This window comes from Choloepus didactylus, chromosome 10, assembly GCF_015220235.1.
Source record: "Choloepus didactylus isolate mChoDid1 chromosome 10, mChoDid1.pri, whole genome shotgun sequence".
NCBI lineage: Eukaryota > Metazoa > Chordata > Mammalia > Pilosa > Megalonychidae > Choloepus > Choloepus didactylus.
In genome coordinates, this window is record NC_051316.1 from 93,461,862 (window position 1) to 93,488,096 (window position 26,235).

The 26,235-nt window shown below is 47.2% G+C and overlaps 2 protein-coding genes across 2 annotated transcripts in view; both read right to left on the bottom strand.

Moving 5' to 3' along the window:
• Positions 1 to 179: 179 nt before the first annotated feature.
• Positions 180 to 20,168, bottom strand: LOC119545275 (ral guanine nucleotide dissociation stimulator-like). The gene is made up of 6 exons (XM_037850790.1): positions 20,055 to 20,168; positions 2,466 to 2,659; positions 2,140 to 2,180; positions 1,806 to 1,865; positions 849 to 1,130; positions 180 to 589 (listed from the first exon to the last, which is right to left on the bottom strand). Exons 1-6 carry the CDS (start codon positions 20,166 to 20,168, stop codon positions 180 to 182), a joined length of 1,101 nt encoding a protein of 366 aa, XP_037706718.1.
• Positions 20,169 to 22,676: 2,508 nt separating this feature from the next.
• The window catches only part of LOC119545276 (translation initiation factor IF-2-like), a 28,655-nt gene continuing 25,096 nt past the window's right edge, over positions 22,677 to 26,235 (bottom strand). Inside the window, exon 4 of the mRNA XM_037850791.1 lies at positions 22,677 to 23,546. Within this exon, the coding sequence (XP_037706719.1) occupies positions 23,523 to 23,546 (24 nt within the window). The 3' untranslated portion in view covers positions 22,677 to 23,522. The remainder of the gene's footprint in view (positions 23,547 to 26,235) is intronic.

Sequence of the window (26,235 nt, forward strand, 5' to 3'; positions counted from 1 at the left end):
TTCAGCTCTGCCAGTGGCACTGCAGGTGACACGAGGATTTCCTCCTGCTCTGCAGCTGTTACCACGGTCGGTGAGTTAACAGGTGCTATGTCCAGAGGTGGCACTGGTGCTGGGTGGGAAAGTGGCAGTACAGGTGACACAGGAGCCACTTCCTGCTGTGGAACTGAGGCTACCGGTGTTCAGTTAACCGGCTCCAGCTCCTCAGTTGGGAAGGTCACCACCTCTGGACGTGGCAACGGACCTGCCTCCAGCTCTGGCGACGGGGTGTCTGCTGGTGAGGAGGATGGCTCCACATCAGGTGCCGTAAATGCCTCGACCTCTGGCAGTAGAGGTGGCCTCAGAGCTACTGCCGGCTCTGTCAGTGACGCTGCAGCCGGTGATATTGCAACCTCTGGAGGTGGCACAGCAGGTGGCTTCAGAGTTGCCTCCAACTCCAGACGTGGGATGAACGTTGCAGGAGTAGGAGGCTGGAGTTCTCGAGCCTGCAGTGGCTCTGCCACTGCATGTGGCACTGGAGGCAGTGCCATTGATGGAACTGGCTCCGCAGGGGGCACTGAGCTGGTTTTCACCTCTGGGTCTAACACGGGAGCTGGAAGAGGAGGAAGATGCAACAGGCCTGGCTATCTACGGGCCTTTCTGGAGGCAGAAATGACTGCACGGCCTCTACACCAGCCCCACACAAGCACGCCACCCCCAAGAATCCTTCCCAAACTGCAGTTCCCCAGGTGAGTGGTCTGATGCTCCCTTTTACTAGGGACCCAAAGGCACCCTCTGGAGTTTCCTCCTTGTGAGGCTCCAGCCCGTTCCCTCCCCACCCGCTCACGTGCCCTCACCCCCAGGGCCCTCACCCTCTGTCGCGGTCTCACTGGGCTCCGCGGGCTCCAGGAGAGAAAGGAGGTCCTGAGCATGCCTCTCCAGGGCAGACCCAGGCAGGGCGACCTGTGCAAGCACCACCAGCTGTTTGAGGCAGGGAACGCCTGGGTGCTGGCAGAAATCAGCCGGCAGCTCTTCCAGCCAGGTGAGTAGGAGGCAGGAGATGGAGCTGGGGGTGGACGGGTGGGCAGCAGGGTGAGGGGAACGGCCCTTCGGGCCACACTGCCCTCTGACGACCACCTCCCGGGTCGGGGTTCCTGGGTCAGACAAGAAGAGAGACTTCTCCGTCTGTGTCCCCTGGGCCCCTCCACCTGGAACAGAACCTTCATGAGGACAGGGAGGGCTGTGTCTGCTGTCGGATGGCACAGCCCTGGCACACGGTAGGAAATGTGAACGTCTCCACCTGATGAAGGAACAGAGCCTGTCCCCCTGCCCTAGCCTGCCCCAGCCCCCGTGGCCCCTCAGTCTGGAGTTCATGCCCTGAGGTCATGCCTCCTCCTTCTCTGTGAGCCATGTGAGGGACTCTCATGCACTGTCACTGTCCCCCAGAGGGCATGGGACAGCTCCCCCCAGCCCTCCAGCAGCTAGGCTCACAGGACTAAGCATGGAGGCACATTTGTAAGCTGCATTCTCACCACACCCACTGATCTGGAACTCTGGCTGGAGGGTGTTGCAGGGACAAGCAGAGCTGGGGTGGAGCTGGGATGGCCTATGAGACCCAGGGTGGTGTCTGCACCCAGTGCCCCGGGAACCCTCCCATGGGTCACTGTGAGTCCGGTTCTCCTGCAGGAGATGGAGCCCTGGCTTCTGCTCTCCTGTGGGAATGATGAGAGGGACCCAGGCTTCTGCCCAGTCACTCCTGCAACCAGCCCCCCACCCCCATCCTGGGTTGTGAAGAAGGAGCCCCCTCTCCTCACCCCGAATTCACTCACTTTTTGAAGCCTTCCTGGCCTCCTCCATCCCCATCACCAAAACTGCAGTAATCCGCATATCTAGAGGGGACACGAGGGTGTCACATGTAACTTTCTGGGTGTACCTCCTAATGATATCTGGTGCTGCTCTCTCACCCCCCTACTAGACGGAAAGCCCAGAAGTGCAGACAAGTTTGCAGCTTTGTGCAATGAAGTAGACTAAGTGCCTTAAAAAGTGCCTGCACGTAGCGGACCCTTCATATATATTTGAGGAATGAATGAGGCCTGAACTGCACCTTCTCAGATAGGGCCTGGGGCTCCTCTGCCAGCCCCCAGCATTGTCTGCCCAGGCTACCTCGAAGACAAGGTCCATGAAGATGGGATCTGAAAGCTCCTCTGAATGGGAATACAGGTTTCCAAAGGTCAGTTTGAGGTACGGCTTCTCCACGTGGAGAGGAAATTTCTAAACGTTGACAACCCCTCCCCACTGACACCCCTTTCTGAGGCCTAGCACAGTGAGCACCTTCCCATTGAGTCCTGATGGTGACCTCAGGAACCTGGTCCTTCTCCCACCCCACTTCCCAGGGGAGGAAACTGAGGCTAGAGGCTGCAATGACCTTCCCCAGACAGACAGCTCGTGGGTGGCAGAGCTGTCAGGGGATGGAAGAGGGGGGCACTCACCTTTTGGAAACCTGGTCGAGGACTTCTTCAATGGAGAGGAAGCCCCGGTAATTTATTAGCAAGTTGGTCACGTAGACTCGGTCACCCTCCTGCACGGCCAGCACCAGCAGCTCCATGAGCTTATCCAAAACCCGTTCCTTGGGGGTGCGCTCCAGGCTGTTCTGCACCCTCCTGTGTGCCGGTGTGTTTGCACGCTAGGAAAGGGCAGAGAAGGAGCAGATGGTCAGCAGCTGCACTGGGGGGAGGTGTAGATCTGCCTCTCCCAGGCCCTCCGAGACCTGGTCATTAAGAGGGGCAGGAGGGCTTCCAGCAGGAAAAGGGCCCAGCCTCCAAAGGAGAATAGAGGTGAGGGAGTAATGAAGTCGTGGACCGTCCCCATCATATGGGGAGCTGAGTCACAGGAGAACCTCCCTGCATCATTGCCTGGAAAGAGCTTCATCCCATGAGTCCTCAGGAAACACCCCCATTCATGGGATGGGGGATCCTCCAGGGGCAACTCAAGGTCCCTTAGGTCAGAAGCAGAACCATCCATGCTCAGGCCTCGGGATGATCCCTCAAGACTCTGGGAGGTGGGTGTGCCCCAGACATGGAGGGAAAGGGTCTGCTCCACCTCATCTGTTCCCCACTTCGGAGGCGTGGACGCAGATTGCCCAGACTATGGGAACACCTGTGATTTCAAGAAACACCCTGACTTTGCTCTCTTCCTTTAAAGGGAGTTCTGGGAACCTGCAGCCATGGTGATCCCTCCTCTGGCAAAGGGACAAATGCCAGGGGTATCCAAGTGGGAGAATGTCCCCTACAGATCTGAGGACCTGAACAGAAGCCTCAGACAAAAGCAAACCCAAATGGCCCCTGGACGATGGGATGGGACTCCAGCTCTCACGGGGGAGTTGCAAATCAAATCACCAAAGTGACTCCATTTGCCCCACTGACCCCAGACTTGCCAAAACGCAAGAGAATGTTCACAGCCAGACTGAGCGGACATAGGGAAGCAGCCACGGTCGGGGCCTGTTGGTGGCCACTGAACCACTGCAGCCTTCCAGAAGTTCAGTGGCTCAGGCTATTGAATCTCCTCTGCATGTATATGCCCAGCCATCCCATTCTGGGGATTGTATCCTGGGATGCGGGAAGGGCGAGCAGTCTGCTAGGACAAGCAGATGTTCCCTGTAGCACTGCAGAAATGGCCCAGGAAGGAATCCCTTCAGGAGCTGAGAACAGCAGAGGCTGAACCACTGGTCCATGCAGCCCCCCTTCTGGAATGTGCTGCAGGTGTCTCAGGCCACAGTTCCTGGCTTGGAAAGTCAAGGGGATGTGTTATGTTAGTATTCAATTTGCACTGGAAATCATGTGATCGAGTAAGCCCCACTCCTTTGAGTCAAACCACCCTTGAGAGCATGAAGATCTGTAAGGCTTGGAGATGGTGTGGAAGGACAGTCCAGCCAACTACCCCAGTGTGAGAATGAGATTAAGTTTAGCTTTCACACAGGATAGGTGTGCCTTGCAAGGTGGGGCAGTTCAAGAATTGGCAGAAGGTTAAAAAGACAAACTGTAGTCCACGGTCAGTCCCCCTGTTTATCTGCCCACTATCCACGGTCAGTCCCCCTGTTTTTCCACCCACTATCTGCTATCCTTGCAAGGTGGAGACTCCAGGGAGAGGTTCCCAAAATAGCCTCATAACTTGTTACCAAACTAGCCCAGACTGGCTCTAAAGAGGCCTGGGCATAACCATTATATTCAGGGGTGGAGATTTGTTCCAAACATTCCAAATGTTACAAATTCATGCAGAAAACTTATTTGAAATGTTTCCAATTTGCACAGGCTGCATGTTTCAATCTGCATGGGCTAGTTAGGCTTGTCAAATAGAATGGAATAGAATGTAACCTCTGGAGTATCCAGCCACTGTAGAAACAGGAGGGACTTGCTGTTAGGTGTTAAGAAATAAATTCCGGTGTGTCTATTGTTCTGGGCGCCAACCCCCCACATTGGGGTTGGGAACCCATTCTTGCAAGATCGTGAATAAATTCTTTTCTTCTCCACAATCGGGTGAGCGTTTATTCCTTTTAGGAATAGGGCTTGTTTCTCACACGAGGGGTTAGCTGAGTTCAACAACTGCCAATGAAAATCACCAAAGTGCAAAGGAGCTCTTGGCTTAATCTGGAGGGAAAAAAATTTGCTATCTCTTCTCAGATGCTACTACAAATGTGTGTAAAACTACTCTCCACCTGGCCATGAACACGGTTGTGCAGATTGGTGGGGTGGTGAGGGTGGAGGCCCAGATGCCTTTTGGAGTGAGACTTTCAGCCAATCAGAAGGCAAAGCCATGGAAAGATGCCCGGGGAAGCCTCAACGGTCATATCTGCACCTTCCGGCCTGCCCCAGCTGCCTCAGGACCCTGGAATGAAGAAGCCCCTGCTCCTGCTCTCACTTACACACTCCACCAGTCCAGGTTGTTGTCAGGAGGCCCCACCACCTTGCATACACATACAGTGTACCTGACACCTACAAGCAGCTCCTCACTGATGCCCTGCGTGGAGCTCTGCAAACACAGTGCCCAGCAGCTGCGTAAGGGGCATCAGGAGGCTGCCTGGCCATCGCCACAAGGGGAGCACCCCTTGTTATCTCTGCGACCCAGGTCAGGCACAGATGGGCGCCTGAATGCACCTCCGGCCCACTTGGAATGGAGATGACAACTTTTGGAGCCGGGATTCACACGTTGAATAACGGTTGCCTCCTCATCACCACTTGCCTTCCCACCAGCCACCTGTGACCTGAGGTGTGAACATGAAGGGCCCACCAGTTTTCCCAACCCTGCCCAGATGGGCCTGCTCCTCTTGCCTCCTACACACTGATAAGGAAGAGGGATGTTAGGCTACCAAGGGATGATGACAATACAGGCATTTCCTCAATTGTCTGAACTTTGGCAACCTTGACTTACCTTTGAAAACCTCCTGGCCAATGGACAGCGGCTTTGGGGAGAAGGGCTGAGCCAATGTCTGCACCGCTGGAAACAGGTCTCATTCTCAAGTGTCTTGAGGTGAGAACCTTGGGACTTACCAAAACAACAGGACATGTTGCTCTCTCGAGCGTCTCCTGTTAAGTGAGCTGGGCAGGGCCAGTCTGTGGAATCTGGGTGCCTGGTTACCAGAGTTCCAAGTTCCACTGGCTCTACCTCCAAGGAAGTGAGGTCACATCCTTGTGTCCCTTAATTGACACCACTCAACAGATAAAACCTCAGCGAAGGCCCCTGAGGACCCCTCATGTCCCATCTGTGAGAATTAGATTAAGTTTAGCTTTCACACAGGGTGGGGGCAGTTTGGGGGTTGGCAGAGGGTTAAAAAGCTAAGCTGTAATTGGTGGCCAGTCCTCCTGTTTATCTGCCCACTGTCCTTGCAAGGAGGAGACTCAGGGGTAAAGGTTCCTAAAATAGCTTCATAACTTGTTACCTAACTAGGTTAGACTGGCTCTGCAGTTAAAGAACAAAGGAAAGAAGCCTTGGCATAACAAATAGTCAGGGGTGGAGACTTGTTTCAAATGTTCCTTGTTTCAAATATTTCAAGTTCACACAGACTTATTTTAAATGTTTCAAATTTGCACAGGCTGTATGTTTCAGATTTGCATGGCCTAGTTAGGCCTGTCAAATAGAATACAACCTCTGAAGTATCCAGCCACTGGAAAAACAGGTGAAGGAGTTGCGAGTTAGGTGTAGGGAATAAATAGTGCTGGGACTATTGTTCTGCACGCCAACTCCTCACATTGTAGTTGCGTGCCCGTTCTTGCAAAATCGTGAATAAATTCTTTTCTTCTCCACAATCGAGTGAGCATTTATTCCTTTTTAGGAATAGTGCTTGTTTCTCACACCATCCTCCTCAACCATGCCACCCTGTTCTCCGGGCACTGTTAGGTCTGTGCCCTGGGCCCCTCCCCCATCTCCCTTTTTTGCAAAAGCAGGCTGCATATCAGAGCATGCCTCACATTGCTTTAAGGTTTGTCAGGCTCCCCTCCCACCACCTATATCCTAGGCTCTCATCTCCACCTGGAGGTGTTGGCCAGCCAGTGGTCTCACAGGGCTGAGGATGAACCCAATGTATCTTTGGTATGCACTCAGGGAGGAGCAGATGAATGTCCACAGGGCTCTTCAGCTGCGGGGTTCTGCTTCCTTTCATTTAGGTGAGGGGAGGATAGTCAGTCGGGATGTCTCCAAGTCACCTAGTCACCCAGGACAAACAGAAGTACATCTGCCAAGCTGTTGTTGAGCTCAGGTTTCTGAAATACTTGTACCCTCAGCTCCCTGCAGGTTGGTGTGTTGGGAAGCCAGGCTGTCTCTCCATCCAGCACCTGGCAGAGCAGACCCTCAAATGTGATGTGGACAAAGCCCTGGTTAGGCTGCTAGCACATGACCCATTATGGAAACCTGCCTCAGATGCCCTAAGAAAGCAATGGGCAGTGCAAGGGCCTATGGCCACACATGGGATGCAGGTGGGGCACGGACCCAGGGAAAGTCCAGACCTTCACTTTTCAAAGGTGATTCCTTGGACCTGCATAAAGAGTTGGCCACTGATGCCTTGAGCCTCACAGTTATCTGGAGCACTCTTGTCAGAGGAGGGTGATTGGATGCTGTTCATATTTGCAAATTAGAGTTCCCCTCTGAGGGCCATGTGCAACAAGAGTGGGAACTGAAGTGGAACTTCCAGGATTTGAGGACCAGTGGAGACTGCCCAGAGGCTCCTAGCTTCAGCCCAAAGGCTCCTCTGCCCTGGGAAGCCTGATCAGGCCCTGCCAGCTTAAACCTATGGTCTCCCCTCCTCCTGCTTGACCACCCTTGGACTTCATCATAGTGGGATTCTTTTGTCTCCTCCTCTGTGCACAGCCCTTTACAGTTTACAAAGGTCTCACCCATCCTGGGACTTGATGGATACTCCTGACAAAATGAGTGGACGGCATGCCAGGGCTGGTTCTGAGAAGCGAGACCCTTATGCAAGTTGGCCCAGTTTGGACATCCTGGCAGCAGGTTGGCGGGTCCAGTCACATCACAGCGCTTGCTCTGCCATCGTTCCTCAGGCAGAGGTAATTCTTGACCAGTAGAGAAAACCTCATCAGCATCAGGCCGGGTATTAGGAGTTTCCAGTTGCAGAAGGGGTACTCAGAGATGGCACTTTGGAAGCTTGTGACAGATGACATGCAGGTTCAGGTGGCTCTCTACCTGTCAGAGAGCCATTGGTTGATATCTTTGTCAGCCCAGATCACCATGTGGAAGCACCTGGTTAACCAGGACATGCTGCCCACATGCCTTGCAAGATCACCCCACCATAACAGAAGTTCTTTCTTTCCAACTGAATGCTGCAAAGGTGGTGGAAATACGTGTGCTCATGGGGAACTGCAGGCAGGATACAGCGGAGTAGCCCAGGAGAAAGGCTGCCACTTGTTCTCCAACTCCATTGAGTTCCAAAATACCAGGTCCACATCAGTGTGGGAAGAGGTAGTCCCTCTCCTGGGGCACTCTCTTCCCAGTATGCTGGCAATGGGCTTTTATTGGCACATGAGGCTCTCCTCCCAGCAGGAGTGATCCTGGAAGGTGTGAATCCAAATAGCCCAGGAGGAGCTGGAGTGCGTGCAGGAACATCTAGGAAGAAGGAGCAGTTCCTCTGGCGGTGTCGATGTATGTGGCATCAGGGGTTAGAGTGGAGAGGACACAGGAGGTCCTACAAGCACATAAAACCCATGAGAGGGGCTGGGCTCATCTTGTCTCCCTCCTCCCAGTTGCCTGGCCATGAAGCTTCATTTAGGTGAATTTCTATGGGGTGTTGTGTTCCTTGAAACTTGCCTGGACTGTGCAGGGGAACCAGAGAGGGTAGCAAGAGAGCAAGATGCCTCCTGACTAAAGCTCCTAGGCTGCCATCCCTGCCTCCCACTACCTCATTTCAGGCCCAGGCAAAGCCTCCTCCTCCAACAAGCCCCTTCCCCCACTTCTATAAATGGCCTTCTAACAGTCCCTTCACTGATTCCAATTATGACAGTTGAATGTTCATTTTCAACTATTTGTTAATTTCTCTTGAGACGTCATCATTCTCAGTGCTCTACCTTCCCAGCTGCTCAGCATCTGGCCAGAGACTCCATGGTGCCCAGCCTTGGGCTGCCCATTTCCAAGATATCTGAGTGGCTTTGGGCCCCCCTGCTAGTCACCACCCATCTTTGCTCTCACTACACCCAATAAGGCATAAACCAAAATGGATTCTCAAACATCCTTTACAAACAGGAACAGAATTTTGCCAAACAACAAGAGCTCAGTGACAGGTGAGGCAGAGCCTCTTCATTAGAGTGAGGAATCTTACCTGCTGCTCTGCCTGCCCATTAGCAGAACCAGACACTACGGATGCACTTTCCATGGCATCTCCCATTGAGAACTGCCAATCACCCAGGAGGTTGGTCCTCTTACCACCCCACTTTTCAGAGGCATATACTGAGGCTAGAAGCTGCAGTGACCTTCCCCAGACATGAACTAGTGGGTTGAAGAGTCATCACTGTGCCATGTGGGGAGAGGAGGACTCACCTGTCGAATAGCAGGTCCAGCACCTGTCAAGTGGAGGTGAAGGCTGTCTAGGTGCCCAGGAAGATGATGATATAGGACAAGCCACTCTCCTGGAACGGGGGCCCCCAGTGCTCCAGAAGCCTCTCTTGTCTGCCTGCCTTGACAAGCTTCGTTGTGCAGGTGTCAGCCCTGCTCTGGGCACTTGTATTCACACTGGGGTGGGACAAAGGAGGGACATATAGTTAGTGGGTTCCCAGTGTCAAACCAGGGATTTCTAAGCTCCTCCCCAGGTCGACCAGACCCCAGAGCTCCAACTCTCAGGGAGGGATGTTCCTCCCGGCTCTGTGGCTTCCTGAGCACTCAGTTTCCAGGAGCTCCTCTGAGCAATGGGGACAACAGCCAGCTCTCCAGCAGGGCGAACATGGGGTGAAGCAGCAGCAGCTCAGCATAGCACCTGGCAAATGAAACTACCTGGGATCAGGACCTGATGGAACATCTGTTCACACCCATGGCCCCCAGCGGCTCCAACAAACACTGAGGGGGAAAAGCACATGGGAAACTTGAGCAAGACCTGCAGGGAAACTCCGGGTACCTGCTGGAGGTCCCCAATGAACAGAGTGGGGTGGAGACCAGAGCTGACCCAGCAGGTTTCTGACTTTTTAGTCCGTTGCTCAAATGCAGAAGACAAAACATGAATGGAAGGGGCGCTTCAGCCTCTTGGGTTCCAGGCACCAGAAACAGAGTTTGAACCCTGCTGATGTGGCACATCCTATTTCACAGCAGCAAAGACTCAGGCCCAAGGAAGGGCTCAAGCAGAGGGTGTCCCATCTGAGCTGAGAACCCCCAACTTCTCAAGTCAAAATTGCAACTCTTTCCTTGGGCCATGGGCCTGGAGAGAGCCATCACATCTCCACCACAGGTGAGATTTCACACCCTGAGCATTTGGACCCTCCTGTGGGGCCACATGGCCCTGCCCTGGGTGTGACCCCTAACCCTATCCTGAGGGCAGGGATACGAGCCCACTGGGCAGGGATACGAGCCCACTGGGCAGGGATACGAGCCCACTGGGATGGGAGGTCCAGTGTGGATGGAGGTCCAGTGTGGATGGAGGTGCAGCACTGCAGGCCACAGAGACGACCAGTGTCTTAGGTGACCCCAGGAATTGGAGTTTAGGGACCAGGCTGTGCTGATTCCCCAAAGACCCTGACCCATCTCCTGGAAGCACCCTCCACTCAGCTCCCTCTCACTTCAGCCATGAAGGAGGAAAAGAAAACACAGCTCAGGTCAGAGAGAAAGACCCAGACCCTTGCTTTTGGCTCACTGCTCGTCTTCTCCACCACCCCTTCCTGACCCCTCCTGCCCTGTTAGTGCCAGATTCTCATTGAGAGGCAGGCAGGTCACCACAGGGCCCAGCCTTGGGTGGGGGAACAGTTGGTAATAGTTGAGTTGGAGGGTTGCCTGGTCAATGGCTGGGTTTGGGAAGTAGAGACCAAGATTCTCCAGAATCTTCGGGACTCTCATTCCCAAAGCAAACCCTATTACTGTAGGGAATTGAACCGTAGCCTAGGAGGCTTTAACCTTGTCTTAGTCTCTAGTCTGTGTCCATTCCTGGGTCTTGGGTCAATCCCTACTTTTCTTGAGGTCCATCTGACCCCAGATGCAGTGTACTACCCCAGTGGCCATAAAAGTACCCTCTAACCTCAGTCTTGAGAGGATGGGTGGGTGACTGGGAGCTCCAAGGCACCCAGGGGGCTTCCATGGTGGGCACATGCATGGCCTGCTCCAGAGGCAAAGAAAGCACTCGGGAAGGTGGATGGGGTCAGCAGAACAGGCTGGAGAGGGTGTCTAGAGCAGACCGCTCAGGGCTGTGAATGCTGGGAAAAGGACTCAGGGCCTCTGCAGGTTGGCAGGTGAGCAGGGAACATGACCTGGCTGTCTTCTGAGTCCAGAGCTGGAGGGACCTTAGTGGGCACATGGTCCTCTCAAACCCAAGCATGGCTGGCTGAGCCTCACCCAGCAATGAAGAGGCCTCCCTAGTTATCCTTTGTATAGTGGGTGCTATGGAAGATGCCTGCTTCATCCTGGGGTAAAGGGGTGGCATTCTGGTCAGTGATCTGGATCTGGATACATATAAACTACTTGTTCAGGGGATCAGTAGCCAGAGAGAGCTGAGTGGAGCACCAAGGGGATTCCAGGCCCACCTGGCTTCCAGGATGTTCTACCTAGGATCTTTTTTAATGTCCCAGTGAATGGTGCAGTCGCCCCCTGCCGGTTGTAGAGGGGCAGTGAGGAGTTGAGGTTGCAGCCCCCTAAGAGGGGCACCTGAGGGTGGGAGGGACTGCAGTGGGCAAAGTAGAGAGACATCCAGGAGGAAGAGGTGCAACCAGAGGTTGAGCTGAAGCTTCATACTGCAAAGGAGAGGCTAAACTTGCATATAATTGTGCCTAACAGTCTCCCCGAGTACCTCTTTGTTGCTCAGATGTGACCCTCTCTCTCTGCCTAACTGAGCCACCTTGGCAGGTGAACTCACTGCCCTCCCCCCTACATGGGACCCGACTCCCAGGGGTGTAAATCTCCCTGGCAATGCAGGATATGACTCCCAGGGATGAATCTGGACCCGGCATCGTGGGACTGAGAGTATCTTCTTGACCAAAAGGGGGATGCAAAATGAGACGAAATAGTTTCAGTGGCTGAGAGATTCCAAATGGAGTCGAGAGGTCACTCTGGTGGAGATTCTTATGCACCATACAGATAACACCTCTTAGGTTTTAATGTATTGGAATAGCTAGAAGTAAATACCTGAAACTACCAAACTCCAACCCAGCAGTCTGGACTCCTGAAGACAATTATATAATAATGTAGATTACAAGGGGTGACAGTGTGATTGTGAAGACCTTGTGGATCACACCCCCTTTATCTAGTGTATGGATGAGTAGAAAAATGGGGATAAAAACTAAAGGACAAATGGGGTGGGATGGGGGGATAATTTGGGTGTTCCTTTTCTCACTTTTATTTTTTATTCTTGTTCTGGTTCTTTCTGATGTAAGGAAAATGTTCAGAGACAGATTGTGGTGATGAACGCATAACTATGTTATCATACTGTAGACAGTGGATTGTATACCATGGATGATTGTATGGTGTGTGAATGTATTTCAATAAATCCGATTAAAAAAAAAAATGAAAGAAAGATTAAGACATTCCCAAATAAACAAAAGCTGAAGGAGTTCATCATGACTAGACCTGCCCTACGAACGATACTGCAGGGATTTCTTAAGACTGAAAGGAAAGGACACCAGACAATGGTTCATAGAAGCATAAAGAAATAAAGACCCCCTGTAAAGGTAATCATTTAGGAAACTATAAATGCCTGAACTCTAGTATTGTACTTTTGGTATAACTCCACTTCTTATTTCCTACAGGTGCTAAAATGCACATGCATAAAAAGTAATGATCAATCTATGGTTTTGGACATACATGGTACAAAGATATAATTTGCAACAAGTACAAAAAAGGTTGGGGGAGGGATTCAGGAATAGTATATGCATATGCTACTGAAGTCAAGTTGGTAACAAATAAAATAATGATCGTTATATATTTAGGAGATTAAATTTTAACATGGTAACCAGAAAAAAAATATGAAAAATACAACCAGATAGAAATGACAAGGATCTTCAATATGGTACAATATAAAAAATCATATATATATGAAAGGAGGTATTAACAGAAGAACTAAGAGACAAAATGGTTTAAGACTGTATTAGTTAGGGTTCTCTAGGGAAACAGAATCAACAAGAGATATCTATAAATACAAGATTTATAAAAGTGTCTCATGCAACCGTGGGTATGCACGAGTCCAAATTCCGTAGGGCAGGCAGCAGACTGGCAACTCCAATGAAGCCGTTTGATGAACTCCTCAGGCAGCAAACTGGCAACTCCAATGAACGTGTTCGATGAACTCCTCAGGCAATGAACTGGCAACTTTGATGAACACCTCAGGAGACGCTTTGCTGGTCAGCCAAAGAAGTGAAGGTCCTCTATCTGTCTTGCTTAAACATCTTCAAATGATTGGATTAAATCCAGCTGACTGCATTCTCTTATTGTGGAAGACATGCCCTTCACTGATGTAGTCAGTCACAGCTACAGCCAACTGACTGATGATTTAATAAACCAACATTCTGGTTTATTAACCAGCCACAAACATCCTTGCAGTAATAGGCCAGTGCTTGCTTGATCAGATACCTGGATACCATCGTCTGGCCAAGTTGACACAGGAACCTAAACATCACAAAGACATACAAAGGCTTAATAGTAAAATGGCAAAGAAAGTCCTGCATTATCAATAGTGACTTTCTAAGTAAATGTATTAAATTCTCCAGTCAAAAGGCAGAGATTGACAGAACGGGGGGAAAAGCATGATGCAACTATACACTATCTACAAGAAACTCACCTTAAATTCAATGACATAAATAGGCTGAAAGTGAAAGAATGGTAGAGGGCTCAACCCATCAAACCACCAGTCCCCTATGTCTGTGGTCATGTTAGCAACCATCGAGGTGGGGTAGGCCAATACCCCTGCATTCTCCACAGGCTCCTCAAGGGGGCACTACATATTTTTTTCCTTGTTGGAAATTGGAACGCTTATTCATTGTTGGTGGGACTGCATAATGGTTCAGCCACTCTGGAAGTCAGTCTGGCAGTTCCTTAGAAAACTAGATATAGAGCTACCATTCGATCCAGCGATTGCACTTCTCGGTATATACCCGGAAGATCGGAAAGCAGTGACACGAACAGATATCTACACGCCAATGTTCACAGCACCATTATTCACAAGTGCCAAGAGATGGAAACAACCCAAATGTCCTTCAACAGATGAGTGGATAAATAAAATGTGGTATATACACACGATGGAATACTACACGGCAGTAAGAAGGAACAATCTCGTGAAACATATGACAACATGGATGAACCTTGAAGACATAATGCTGAGCGAAATAAGCCAGGCACAAAAAGAGAAATATTATATGCTACCACTAATGTGAACTTTGAAAAATGTAAAACAAATGGTTTATAATGTAGAATGCAGGGGAACTAGCAATAGAGAGCAATTAAGGAAGGGGGAACAATAATCCAAGAAAAACAGATAAGCTATTTAACGTTCTGGGAATGCCCAGGAATGACTATGGTCTGTTAATTTCTGATGGATATAGTAGGAGCAAGTTCACAGAAATGTTGCTATATTAGGTAACTTTCTTGGGGTAAAGTAGGAACAGGTTGGAAGTAAAGCAGTTATCTTAGGTTAGTTGTCTTTTTCTTACTCCCTTGTTATGGTCTCTTTGAAATGTTCTTTTATTGTATTTTTTTTTTTCATACAGTTGATTTAAAAAAGAAAAAAAAAGTTTTTTTTAAAAAAAAAAGGGGAAAAAAAATACGTAGTGCCCCCTTGAGGAGCCTGTGGAGAATGCAGGGGTATTGGCCTACCCCACCTCGATGGTTGCTAACATGACCACAGACATAGGGGACTGGTGGTTTGATGGGTTGAGCCCTCTACAGTAGGTTTTACCCTTGGGAAGATGGTTGCTGTAAAGGAGAGGCTAGGCCTCCCTATATTTGTGCCTAAGAGCCTCCTCCCGAATGCCTCTTTGTTGCTCAGATGTGGCCCTCTCTCTCTAGCTAAGCCAACTTGAAAGGTGAAATCACTGCCCTCCCCCCTACGTGGGATCAGACACCCTGGGGAGTGAATCTCCCTGGCAACGTGGAATATGACTCCCGGGGAGGAATGCAGACCTGGCATCGTGGGACGGAGAACATCTTCTTGACCAAAAGGGGGATGTGAAAGGAAATGAAATAAGCTTGAGTGGCAGAGAGATTCCAAAAGGAGCCGAGAGGTCACTTTGGTGGGCACTCTTACGCACAATTTAGACAACCCTTTTTAGGTTCTAAAGAATTGGGGTAGCTGGTGGTGGATACCTGAAACTATCAAACTACAACCCAGAAACCATGAATCTCAAGGACAATTGTATAAAAATGTAGCTTATGAGGGGTGACAATGGGATTGGGAAAGCCATAAGGAGCATACTCCACTTTGTCTAGTTTATGGATGGATGAGTAGAAAAATAGGGGAAGGAAACAAACAGACAAAGGTACCCAGTGTTCTTTTTTACTTTAATTGTTCTTTTTCATTTTAATTATTATTCTTGTTATTTTTGTGTGTGTGCTAATGAAGGTGTCAGGGATTGATTTAGGTGATGAATGTACAACTACGTAATGGTACTGTGAATAATCGAATGTACGATTTGTTTTGTATGACTGCGTGGTATGTGAATATATCTCAATAAAATGAAGATTAAAAATAAATAAATAATTAAAAAATAATAATAAATTTAAATGCTAAAGCTCAGACAAGAAGATTCAAAAACTGCACAGTATTCTACATAACCTGGGTACATATACATTTACACAAATAAACTCCCATTAAGTCACTGCAAGAATTGACAGAAATGGTACCACATCTACATTAAAAAGACTTTTGAAAAATATAAATTTGAATCTCATTTTCAACAAGCTTCCCATTAGTGTCCAATATAGAAAATATCAGATCATCCTAAATAGAGATATATGTCCCCTTAAAAGCAACTAGAAATGATTTTAATATACTCTATAAAAAAACACAATTCCAAAAATACTGTTCAAATCAAAATAAATAAAGCCTTCTTCTTCAACCCATTCCTCATTAAATTCTTTGTTATGTACTGTTTTTGTCTGACAAATGTTAAAATTATTTAAAGACATTTACTGACGGCTTTCTGGTGTGTGAACTACTTTCAATGATCAGAGAGGATTAGGATATTGCAAGGAACTGCACTGCCACTTACAGAATTAGGAAAACCCTTTCACGTCACAAGACACTCCTGCTGAAGACTCACGGCTTCAAAGAACTGACATTTCACACTGTACACTATTCTCTGGGAACAGCTGTTGCTGTGGGCCCAGGTTTCAAAACACTTCTGGAGTGCCTCTAACCACAGAGGAGAAGGGACTGGGGCAAAGGCAATGGGTGAGGGCAAATAGGATAGATTTCAGGATCACTGCTTGAACAAGTTCAAAACAAACACAAACGTTAGTATTTACCCTGAAATTGCATGCAAACTTTACATTCTAGACCATTATATATATATATATATATATATATATATATATGCTCACTACACAGTCCTGAGATTTTCTCAAGGCTAGCAAAGTAAAATTGGTAACTACATTTGTCTAATACTGAAGAAGTCTTCATATCTTCTTCAGCTTTCCCTTTAATATGAAAAGTAAATTTTACCTTATATTTCTGTTTATGTATTTTAAGTCAAGGTAGCTTCAACAAATCTGCATTTCCTATTGAACAGAAGGAAGTACGAGAGAACCTGCAAAAACATTTAAATTACACTCTCCTGCCAGGTAGCCCCATACCTGCGATCATGTCCTCATTTTCAGCAACACTTGTTCAATTAGCCCAACTTCTGTGCTAGTCTATAAATTGCGAACACTTTTGCGTAGGATGGCTGTGAACATGCTCCATATTTCTGCTTGACACGTGACATCGCAGTGCTCCAAAAGCTCTGTCATGCACGTTACACTCTCGGCATCCTAGATTATAAAGTTCATTTCCAAGTCAAATTCTCCACCAACGAGCTGAAAGTAAACAGAAAGAAACAATCACTGAAGCGAATGCAGTTTATTTTACAATGCAATAAAACAATACCAAAAACTCAAGTCATAAAAAAGCATGCTATTCTAAAAAATTTCAAGTCTTCTGGTGTAAAATTAATTTTGATCAAAGGTTTGAGAATTACAGATAAGCGAAAGCTGCTATAAAAATTGAAACTAGCAAACACAATTCTAATTTTTTTTTAATGGAAAAGGAGATTACCCAACAAATTCCTGAGTGAGATTTAAGACAAATTACTAAAGAAGGCTTTGATCTTTAAAAGTGATTATCAGGAGAAGAGACAGAGTTCGCTAAGAATAAATTTTGATATGTGAAATTTATTTTCTTTTTTGATATTACTAAACTGACAGGTAAAAGAGATATAACATATGGGCTACAGTAAATAATAATATAACCTTTTCTCATCAATTGTCACAAAGGTACCATCCAATGCTAAGTGTCACTGATAGGAAGTACGCAGGATACGGGATTTCCTTCTGGAAGCAGTGAGAATGTTCTCCAAGTGACTGTGGTGATGAATGCACAACTCTGTGATTACGCCGAGAGCCACTGATTGTGTACTTTGGGTGGAATATATGATGTGTGAATAAAACTTTTTTTTAAAGAGAGATAAAATAGAAAAAGAATAGCTGGTTTCTAATGTCAATGCGTAGAAGATGAAGAAATATGAAACTGATAAATCACACAACTTACAATAAATGTTGGGATGATGGAAAGAATATCAAAGTAAGTTTAATAAAGCAATATGTAAGTTCATATACTAACGTGAATGAGTAAAGCAGCAGGTTTAATGGCAACATATTTGACTTACGGTCTTATGCCAAACAAGTCAAAAGCATGATGCCCTCCCCCAAATGCTACTTTAAGTAGCGTGATAAATACACACAGTATAAAAGAAATAATGATACACTCATTCTCTGTTGATTAAGTCACACATGAATTACTATATTCAATTGTAAGCATCATTCTTAAAGAAGAACACTGACAAACTGGATATCCTTTCAGTCTAGAGAATGGAAGATTTAAGAAGGAAACGATAGCCATACACAACAAGCCTGATAAACCGGAAGTCAGTCAGTACTCCATTCAGCAATTATTTCATTTACTAAAGCTGTATCTCCCACTTACTGTCCTAGGCACAAGGGATGTATCAATGGACAAGACAAAGTTCTAAGCTCCCAGGAATAAAGGTACACATATGCATCATGTATGTACGCCCTACCTTATTCCAAAGAAGGCTGAAGGGGGCTTAGAATGATCCCTGAAGCACAGAAGAGGACACAGATCATAAGTAGGTATGAAAGAGGAAGCAACTGAAAACTGAGATCAGGCACAGACAGGGAGAAGAACTAGCACCAAGAAGTAGAATTAGCTTCCCATCACTTAAGGTGCTCACAAACAGCTGGATGACCACATGCTATAATAATAGCACAGTAATAGCAATAACAATAATACTGACTTGGAGGCACAGCAAGTCAAAGAACTCCAAAATGTCACAAAATTAGCAGGTAGTGGACCCAAGATTCAAACTCAAGTAGTCTGTCTTCATGCAAGTCTACTCAAGCAATAAAATCTAAGATGTTTTAAAACCCTTCTTAAAGATTTTTTATAATAATTTTTAACCCAAATTTTAAAATATGACACTATGTATATTTTTCTCTGCCATTCAAAAATTCCACTTGTAAGCAACTGGCCCTTATGCTAACCTCTGACTTTACAGTAACCACAACTGTGGTAAAGGGGAGAGCCGTGGTTAAGGGAGAGAGCCCTGGGTTCAGGTTCCGGCAGTGACCCCAATGCAGCGACTTCTCCAAGCCTGTCATCTGGTCTACAAAACGGGCACAAAGTCTCCGCCTCACAGTGCGGCTGTGGGGACTGAGAGAGAGAACGGTGTCCATGGGCCAAGGTACCACGTCAGACACATAGCCAGCATCTGGCTGCTGTCAGCAACCATCACTTCCCACATGCCTGCTTCGAGCCACCTGGTCACACCCCGCTGAACAACCCTGGGACGCCCCAGCTTAAGCCATCGGGCTCCCGCAAAGGCGCATCTGGTGGCATGTCTTGGACTCTGTTAGGGAATACTTGGCTATCTAGCCAAACCAACTCAAACCTCATTTTCGCCGAGCACTGGTCTAACAGCTTATTTTTTCACTATTCGCTAATGTGAACCTTGCAGACCAGTAACTAGGAAACAGAAAGGGCCAAGGAGCAGCCATGTGGACACGTATTGACTGTGAGAATAACTTTAGCTTTCACACAGGTGGGGGCAGCTCAAGGGGATGGCAGAGGGTCAAGAAGCCAAACCGTAGTCAGAGGCCGGTCCTCCTGTTTACCCACCCACTGTCCTTGCAAGGTGGAGACTCGGGGGTGGAGGCTTCTAAAATAGCCTCATAATTTGTTACCAACTGGCTCTGCAGTTGAGGAGCAAAGGAAAGAGGCCATGTAAGCACAGGAGTGCTGTCAGTGCCTTATATGGGCATTAACAGTTATAGTTGGGGTGGAGACTTGTTTCAAATGTTTCCAATTCACAAGGAAGACTTGTTTCAAATGTTTCAAATTTGCACAGGTTGCTTGTTTTAAATCTGCACAGATTACTACGCCTGTCCAACAGACTGTAATGTCTGGAGTATCCAGCCAATGGAGAAACAGGGGAGGGACTTGAGTGTTAGGCTTAGCGAATAAAATAGTACTGTGTTCTATAGTTCTGCGTACCAGCCACCATGATTTGGTTGTGCACCCGTTCTTGCAAGATCATGAATAAATCCTTTCTTCTCCACAATCGGGTGAGCATTTATCCTTTTTTTAGGTATAGTGCTTGTTTCTCATGCTGACGGACCTACAGAAGCAAAGACCGAAGCGTGAGCCCTTAAGCCTCTGAATAAATAAATCTGTGCAGGAACCAGCGTACACCAAATTAGGAGAGCACTGAAGAATTTGTTAACCCAATCTCCTAAACCGGTTCCTTATGCTTTAGCAGAGTCTGCTAAAACCAAGCACCATTAGGAAATGTGTGAATAATCAAGATGGTCTCAGAGGGAAGAGAAAATAAAAAGTTGTCTCCTTTTCAAGGAATTAACAATTAATATCTGTAATTCCAACAATCACACTGTTACGTGCCGCCTAACGTTTCATTTCTCGCTGTCAAAAGCACAAGGCCCCCTTTCACGTCTCACTGAATTACAGAGCAGAGAGAGGTCCTGGCTCTCCGACATCGCAGCGGGAAGCTGCAGGAGTGCTCGATGGAGGCTGGAGCCAGACTGGAGAGAGGCTCACCGCGCCGTCCCAGGACCAGGAGGCAGGCAGCCCACCTGGGAGGAAGGCTCAGCAATGCCGGCATTGCAGGTACCGTGGGCAGGTCTGGCTCGGCACCACCAGCATCACGGGCAGCTCTGGCTTGGCACCGCCGGCATCGCAGGCAGCTCTGCCTCAGCACCTCCGGCACCACCAGCATCACGGGCATCGTGGGCAGCCCAGCACATCAGCCGAATGGGCCGGGCCGACCTTCACTCTCCAGGCCGCCCTGGTCTGCAGGACCCAGGACGACACGGCTCCCCTATCCTGGGAGCGGGCAAGGAAGAAGGTGATGAGGGAACCCAGGGGCCCAGCCAGCCAGGAGCCAAGTGCAGGGCCAGGGTGGCAGGACAGACGGACTGGCGAATGCACGGAAATGCCACGCGGGGAAGTCTGGGGGACAGCCTGGTTAGGCAGCTCTCTGAAGAAATCAGCACTTCATGAACACTGAGGGGGGATAAAATGTGGGAAGGAAGACACGGTATTTCTGTGGGTAATAAATGAAACCCCTGGATGTAGTAAACTACAGTGAAGAAAAACAACCAATTTCTTTAAAGTTAATTCAGCAAGAAAATAGAAGACTTTGAAGGCTCCAGTATAAGGGAATTGGGAGAAAGGGAGAGAGGAGGGAGTGAGGGAGGGAAGCTCCTTTATAGAAAAACATTTTTAAAGCACAGCAAGTGATGTGACAAAGCTAAATCCTACCCTTATGAAGGTATCAAAATGTCTGGTCTTAGAAATTAAGTGTGCCAAATCACTGTTACCATTACACAGAAGCTTTGTAAGTCAAATGACACTTCCTATAATTCGGAATGTGTCAGTGTGACATTCTATTAACACAATTAAGAGTGTTCTTTTCCTACAAGCCTTGTCCTCAAAATTACAAAACGTATTCCCACAGCAAGACAAGTGGTCCCACTCAAGAATCAATCTTAGGTCAATTTATAAAAAGTAAATACCATAGCTGAGCTTTCAGAATGCCACCTCAATGGTGGCAGACATGACCACACACATAGGGAACTGGTGGTTTGATGGGTTGAGCCCTCTATCATAGGTTTTGCCCTTGGGAGGACGGTTGCTGCAAAGGAGAGGCTAGGCCTCCCTATGGTTGTGCCTAAGAGCCTCCTCCCGAATGCCTCTTTGTTGCTCAGATGTGGCCCTCTCTCTCTAGCTAAGCCAACTTGAGAGGTGAAATCACTGCCCTCCCCGCTACGGGGGATCAGACACCCAGGGGAGTGAATCTCCCTGGTAACGTGGAATATGACTCCCGGGGAGGAATGTAGACCTGGCATTGTGGGACGGAGAACATCTTCTTGACCAAAAGGGGGATGTGAAAGGAAATGAAATAAGCTTCAGTGGCAGAGAGATTCCAAAAGGAGCCGAGAGGTCACTCTGGTGGGCACTCTTATGCACGATTTAGACAACCCTTTTTAGGTTCTAAAGAATTGGAGTAGCTGGTGGTGGATACCTGAAACAATCAAACTACAACCCAGAACCCATGAATGTCGAAGACAATTGTATAAAAATGTAGCTTATGAGGGGTGACAATGGGATTGGGAGAGCCATAAGGACCACACTCCACTTTGTCTAGTTTATGGATGGATGAGTAGAAAAATAGGGGAAGGAAACAAATAAACAAACAGACAAAGGTACCCAGTGTTCTTTTTTACTTCAATTGCTCTTTTTCACTTTAATTATTATTCTTGTTATTTTTGTGTGTGTGCTAATGAAGGTGTCAGGGATTGATTTATGTGTATTATGTAATGGTACTGTGAACAATCGAATGTACGATTTGTTTTGTATGACTGCGTGGTATGTGAATATATCTCAATAAAATGAAGATTAAAAAAAAAAGTAAATACCATAGCTGAGCTTTCAGAATGCCAATAACTTTTATTTACTTTATATCTGAATCAAAACTTTAGAATATAAAATATTGGCTTCAAAATACAGTCTTCTGAGAGCAGGAAGTTTTCTAAATACTAACAATTTAAGTATCTCTTGTTTATTTCTTTAAAACTGTAGTCTTTAAAAATCTTTACTTGAAATCTTAGATTAGATTGGATAGCATGGGCTAATTCAATCTATTAATTAAATCAAACTGGACAACTATTAACCAGCTGGGCTTCTCTGCCAAGTTCTTTGGGATAAACTCCCAGCTTGGTAGCACTGCTCCCGAAGCCCAGGGCTTGGCTACGATGTGTCTCCCGCTTCCCTACCACCTCCTAGTGCTGCTCCCTGTGTGTGCTCCCGAAGCAAGGCCCCAACCCTCACAAGGTCCAGGAATCCCCACATCTCATTGCGGTGGCTTCACCCAGAGCCTGCCCAGACCCACTGGCGGGTACCCTGAACTCAGCCCACAGCAGTCCTGAGCCCGGCACGGCTATGTCCACACTCTCCAGGGTAGGACCACTCCCATCTCACCCTCCACTGAAGTACACCAGGAGGGAGCCGAGCAGTTGGCACACGCACAGGACCAGGTATCTCACGGTATTTCGCGGGGGCAGGCAGGGAAGCAGGGAGGCTGGGAGGTGGGGAGGCTGGGAAGTGGGGAGGTGAGGAGGGGAGGCAGGGAGGCCAGGAGGCGGGCAGACTGGAAGGCAGGGAGGCTGGGAAGGGGGAGGCAGGAAGGGGGGCAGGGGGACGGGGAGGGGGAAGGGGGACGGGGAGGCCCAGAGGCGGGGCTGGTGGGGCGGCGGGGAGGCCAGGCGCCAGCCAGCGAGGGCCACGGGCGGCCTGCACAACCACCTCCCACGCTGGGAGTCAGCATCCACTGTACTCTCACTTTTCTCCTTTGGCCACAGAACTTTTTTAGCGCTCCAGAGATGATCACAAAGCCAAAGATGATGTTTTTGTCACCACTGTTTATACTCCTCTGTGACAACCTGAGAAAAGTTAGAAATTAAATAACACAGATAAAATCCAGGAGACCTGAACTTTTGGGTCAGTAGGCACAATTTCTCTACTCTATTCCTATGTATAATAAGTACACTATACACAATTTTTAGTTGTTAAAATCAGGCTTAAATATATTTTCCCTTCCAGTTTCTAACTACTTTCAAATGAAACCAGTCTATGAGAGGGCCAGGAACAATGCCACAGAAAAAGCAGTGGGGGCCCAAAAGCAACCAGCAGAAACTGCCAGAACCGACTTTTGAGAACTATGAAATCTGGTCAAAAACATACAATCGTCAGGGCAGACGCAGGAGGCTGCTGAGAGGCTGCTGGGCCCGCAAGTGCCGCGCCCAGGCCCTCCTCCGCCTTTGGCTGCCCCTTCACGGGCACAGGTACTGGCTGCAGGGACGGGGCACAGGACAGGACCTGGGACCCGCAGCGGGAGGGGATGAGGCCCCGCGGGAGGCGCACACGCCTGGGAAGGGCCTGCGGGTTGCGGTGAGGAGAGGGCCGTGTGCCAGCAGGGCCTGGGGAGAGCCCCAGTCCAGACCGGGAGAGGTGCTGCTTCATGCCTTGCTCTCTTTTCTTTTTTCTCTTCTCTTGGCTCCAAGCATTAAAGGAAATTGTGTCAGAGCATCAGGTGGCCGCCAAGCTAAGGGAAGACATGACACAGATTTTACAAGCGTTAGAAAAGTCACTGAAAAAGCAAATTCACAAGCAGGAGCCACAACAAAACCCATGGGGGTGGGGGTCTGATTTCCAGAGTAGCCTCATTAAAATGTCCACTTTAAGACAAAAATATATGAGGCATGCAAAGAAACCAGAAAAAATGGGAAAAGAAACTGTTCCCACAGATGCCCAAGCACTGGACCTGCTCGAGACCAAGACCGAAATGAAACGTTCCTGCCGAGGTCCAACAGCGGGTCTCAGCAGGCAGAGGAAAGAATCCGCCATTGAGTTAAGCAGTCTGAGAAGCCAAAAATACTATGCTTTGTTCCTTTTCTCCCCAAAAAACGTTGCATTTTTAATATCCTTCTAAATATCATCAAAGTAAAGCATAAATATGGTTTTAAAGAAATTGAGTAGACCAGAAAGGCTTACAAGAAAATCAGTAGCCGCAGCCTTTCCCCTTCCCCTTGCCGTGACTGAACGAAAGCATATTAGTAGGCACAAACAAGAAGCAGCAATACACAGGGTCTTCATTAATAAAGGTTTATACTAAACCTTAATAATCGGTAGCTCAAGTCCACCTGTCTTACTATCATTATTTAAAATGGACTTGGATCTCCTCACACCTCTGCTACTCCACTTAAGTTTCAGGATCTACTTGCTACATTTCATTTGGGGTGGGGATTGGGGGACACAGCCTACAGCAGTCATAGCAGAATGCCGCTGAATTCATACACTGCTCTGGGTGAACAAACCCTGATTCTGACCCATTACACCCTCATCTGGTCTTTAGCACTGAAAGCATACCGCTAACATTCTCAAACTCGACTTGTATCAGGAACCTCTCTTATTTCAGAAGACACACCTTACATCTGCCTATCTTTGCTGTCTCGGTTACTGAATTTAGAGACTCGAGCCCTACTGTGCGCTAGGTGGCATTCCCACCACTCCTCTCCTGGCCCCACAGGTGGGCAAGCACCTTCTCCTGATTCAGCATTTCACTTTCTTGTGGACCTGTCTAACAGAAGTTCTTAATTTAGTGTAGTTATATTTTTATTTCAAGATTAATTTCAGTCCTTCACCTCAAAATCATAAATATATTCTATATTTTTTTCTAGAAGTTCTAAAAACGTTGACATGGACACTGAAGTGCTTGAACTAGATTTGTTTTTCGTGTAGGATGTGAGGTAGAAATACAACTGTTGTGTGTGTGTGTGTGTGCACCTGCACCCATATATATTAGCACTGATTGTCCCAGCACCATTTACAGGAAAGCCAGCTTTTCCTCTCCCCCACTGACTTCAATGCCACTTGGATCCATCTGTCATATATCAAGCTTCCATACCTGTATCTGGGCTCAATTCCACTGGTCAATTTGCAAATGGGTTCAATTCCACTGGTCAACTTGTCTTCTCTTATGCCACAAGAATACTAAAATATTCCATATCCTGAACCATAAAAAAATAAACAAATTTAAAAGAACTGGAATCATACACAGTGTGTTGTCTGATCACATGAAATCAGACTAGAAATCAACAGGAAAATCTAAATAAGCCAGGGTTAAGTCTTCCTCAAGAAGAAGACCCAAGGAATATCAAAAAATACCCTGAATTGAAGGAAAAAGAAAACACATGGGATGCAGCTAAACCAATGCTGACAGGAAAAGTTATAGCACTAAATACTGACATTAGAAAAGGAAAAGGCTCAAGCCAATAATCTAATCTTCTACCTTAAGAATCTAGAAATATAATCTCCCAATTCAAGAAACAAGAAAAAGAACAAGCAGTAGGAAGGAAATAATAAGGATAAGAGCAGAAATCAATGAAACTGAAAAACAGAAAAATAGAAAAAAAAATCAACAAAACAAAAAGCGCCAGCTGGTTCTCTGAAAGGTCAATAAAATTGACAAGCCTCTAACTAGAATGACAAACAATCACTCAGAAAAGATACAATTACCCATACTAGGAATAAAATGCAGGCTATCCCTACAGACTGTGTGGCTTTCAAAAGAATAATAAAGGAATACCACAAACAATTCTATACATATAAATTTGACAACCAATTCCTCAAAAAGCACAAACTACCATGATTCACTTAATATCAAATACATGTTACGAACAGTCCTAAAACTGTTAAGGAAATTGAATTCATAATTTTAAAATTCCTCAATAGGCTCATATAGTTTCTTTTACTCAACATTAAAGAATGAACACCTATTCTACACAATCTCTTCCAGAAAATAAAATAGGAAACCCTTTCCAATGCGTTTTATGAAACCAGTATTACTTTGATACCAAAACCAGAAAAAGACAGTATTAAAAGGTCTGTGTGTGGGGAGGGGGGGGGGGGACTACAGACCAATTCCCTCATAAACGCAAATATCTTTATCATAATATTAACTAACAGAGTTTGGCAATATATAAAAAGAATTACATACCATAACTAAACAGCTGTTTTAACATTCAAAAGTCAACTAATGAAATCCACCTGGTTAACAGGCTAAAGAAGAAAAATCACATGATCCTATCAATTGATGCAAAAAAGCTTTTGACAAAATCCAACACCCATTCATGATAAAACAAACTCTCAGAAAATGAGGAATAGAGGGGATTTTGCTCAACTTACTAAAAAAGCATCTGCCAAATACCTGCATCATGCTTAATGCGGAAAGA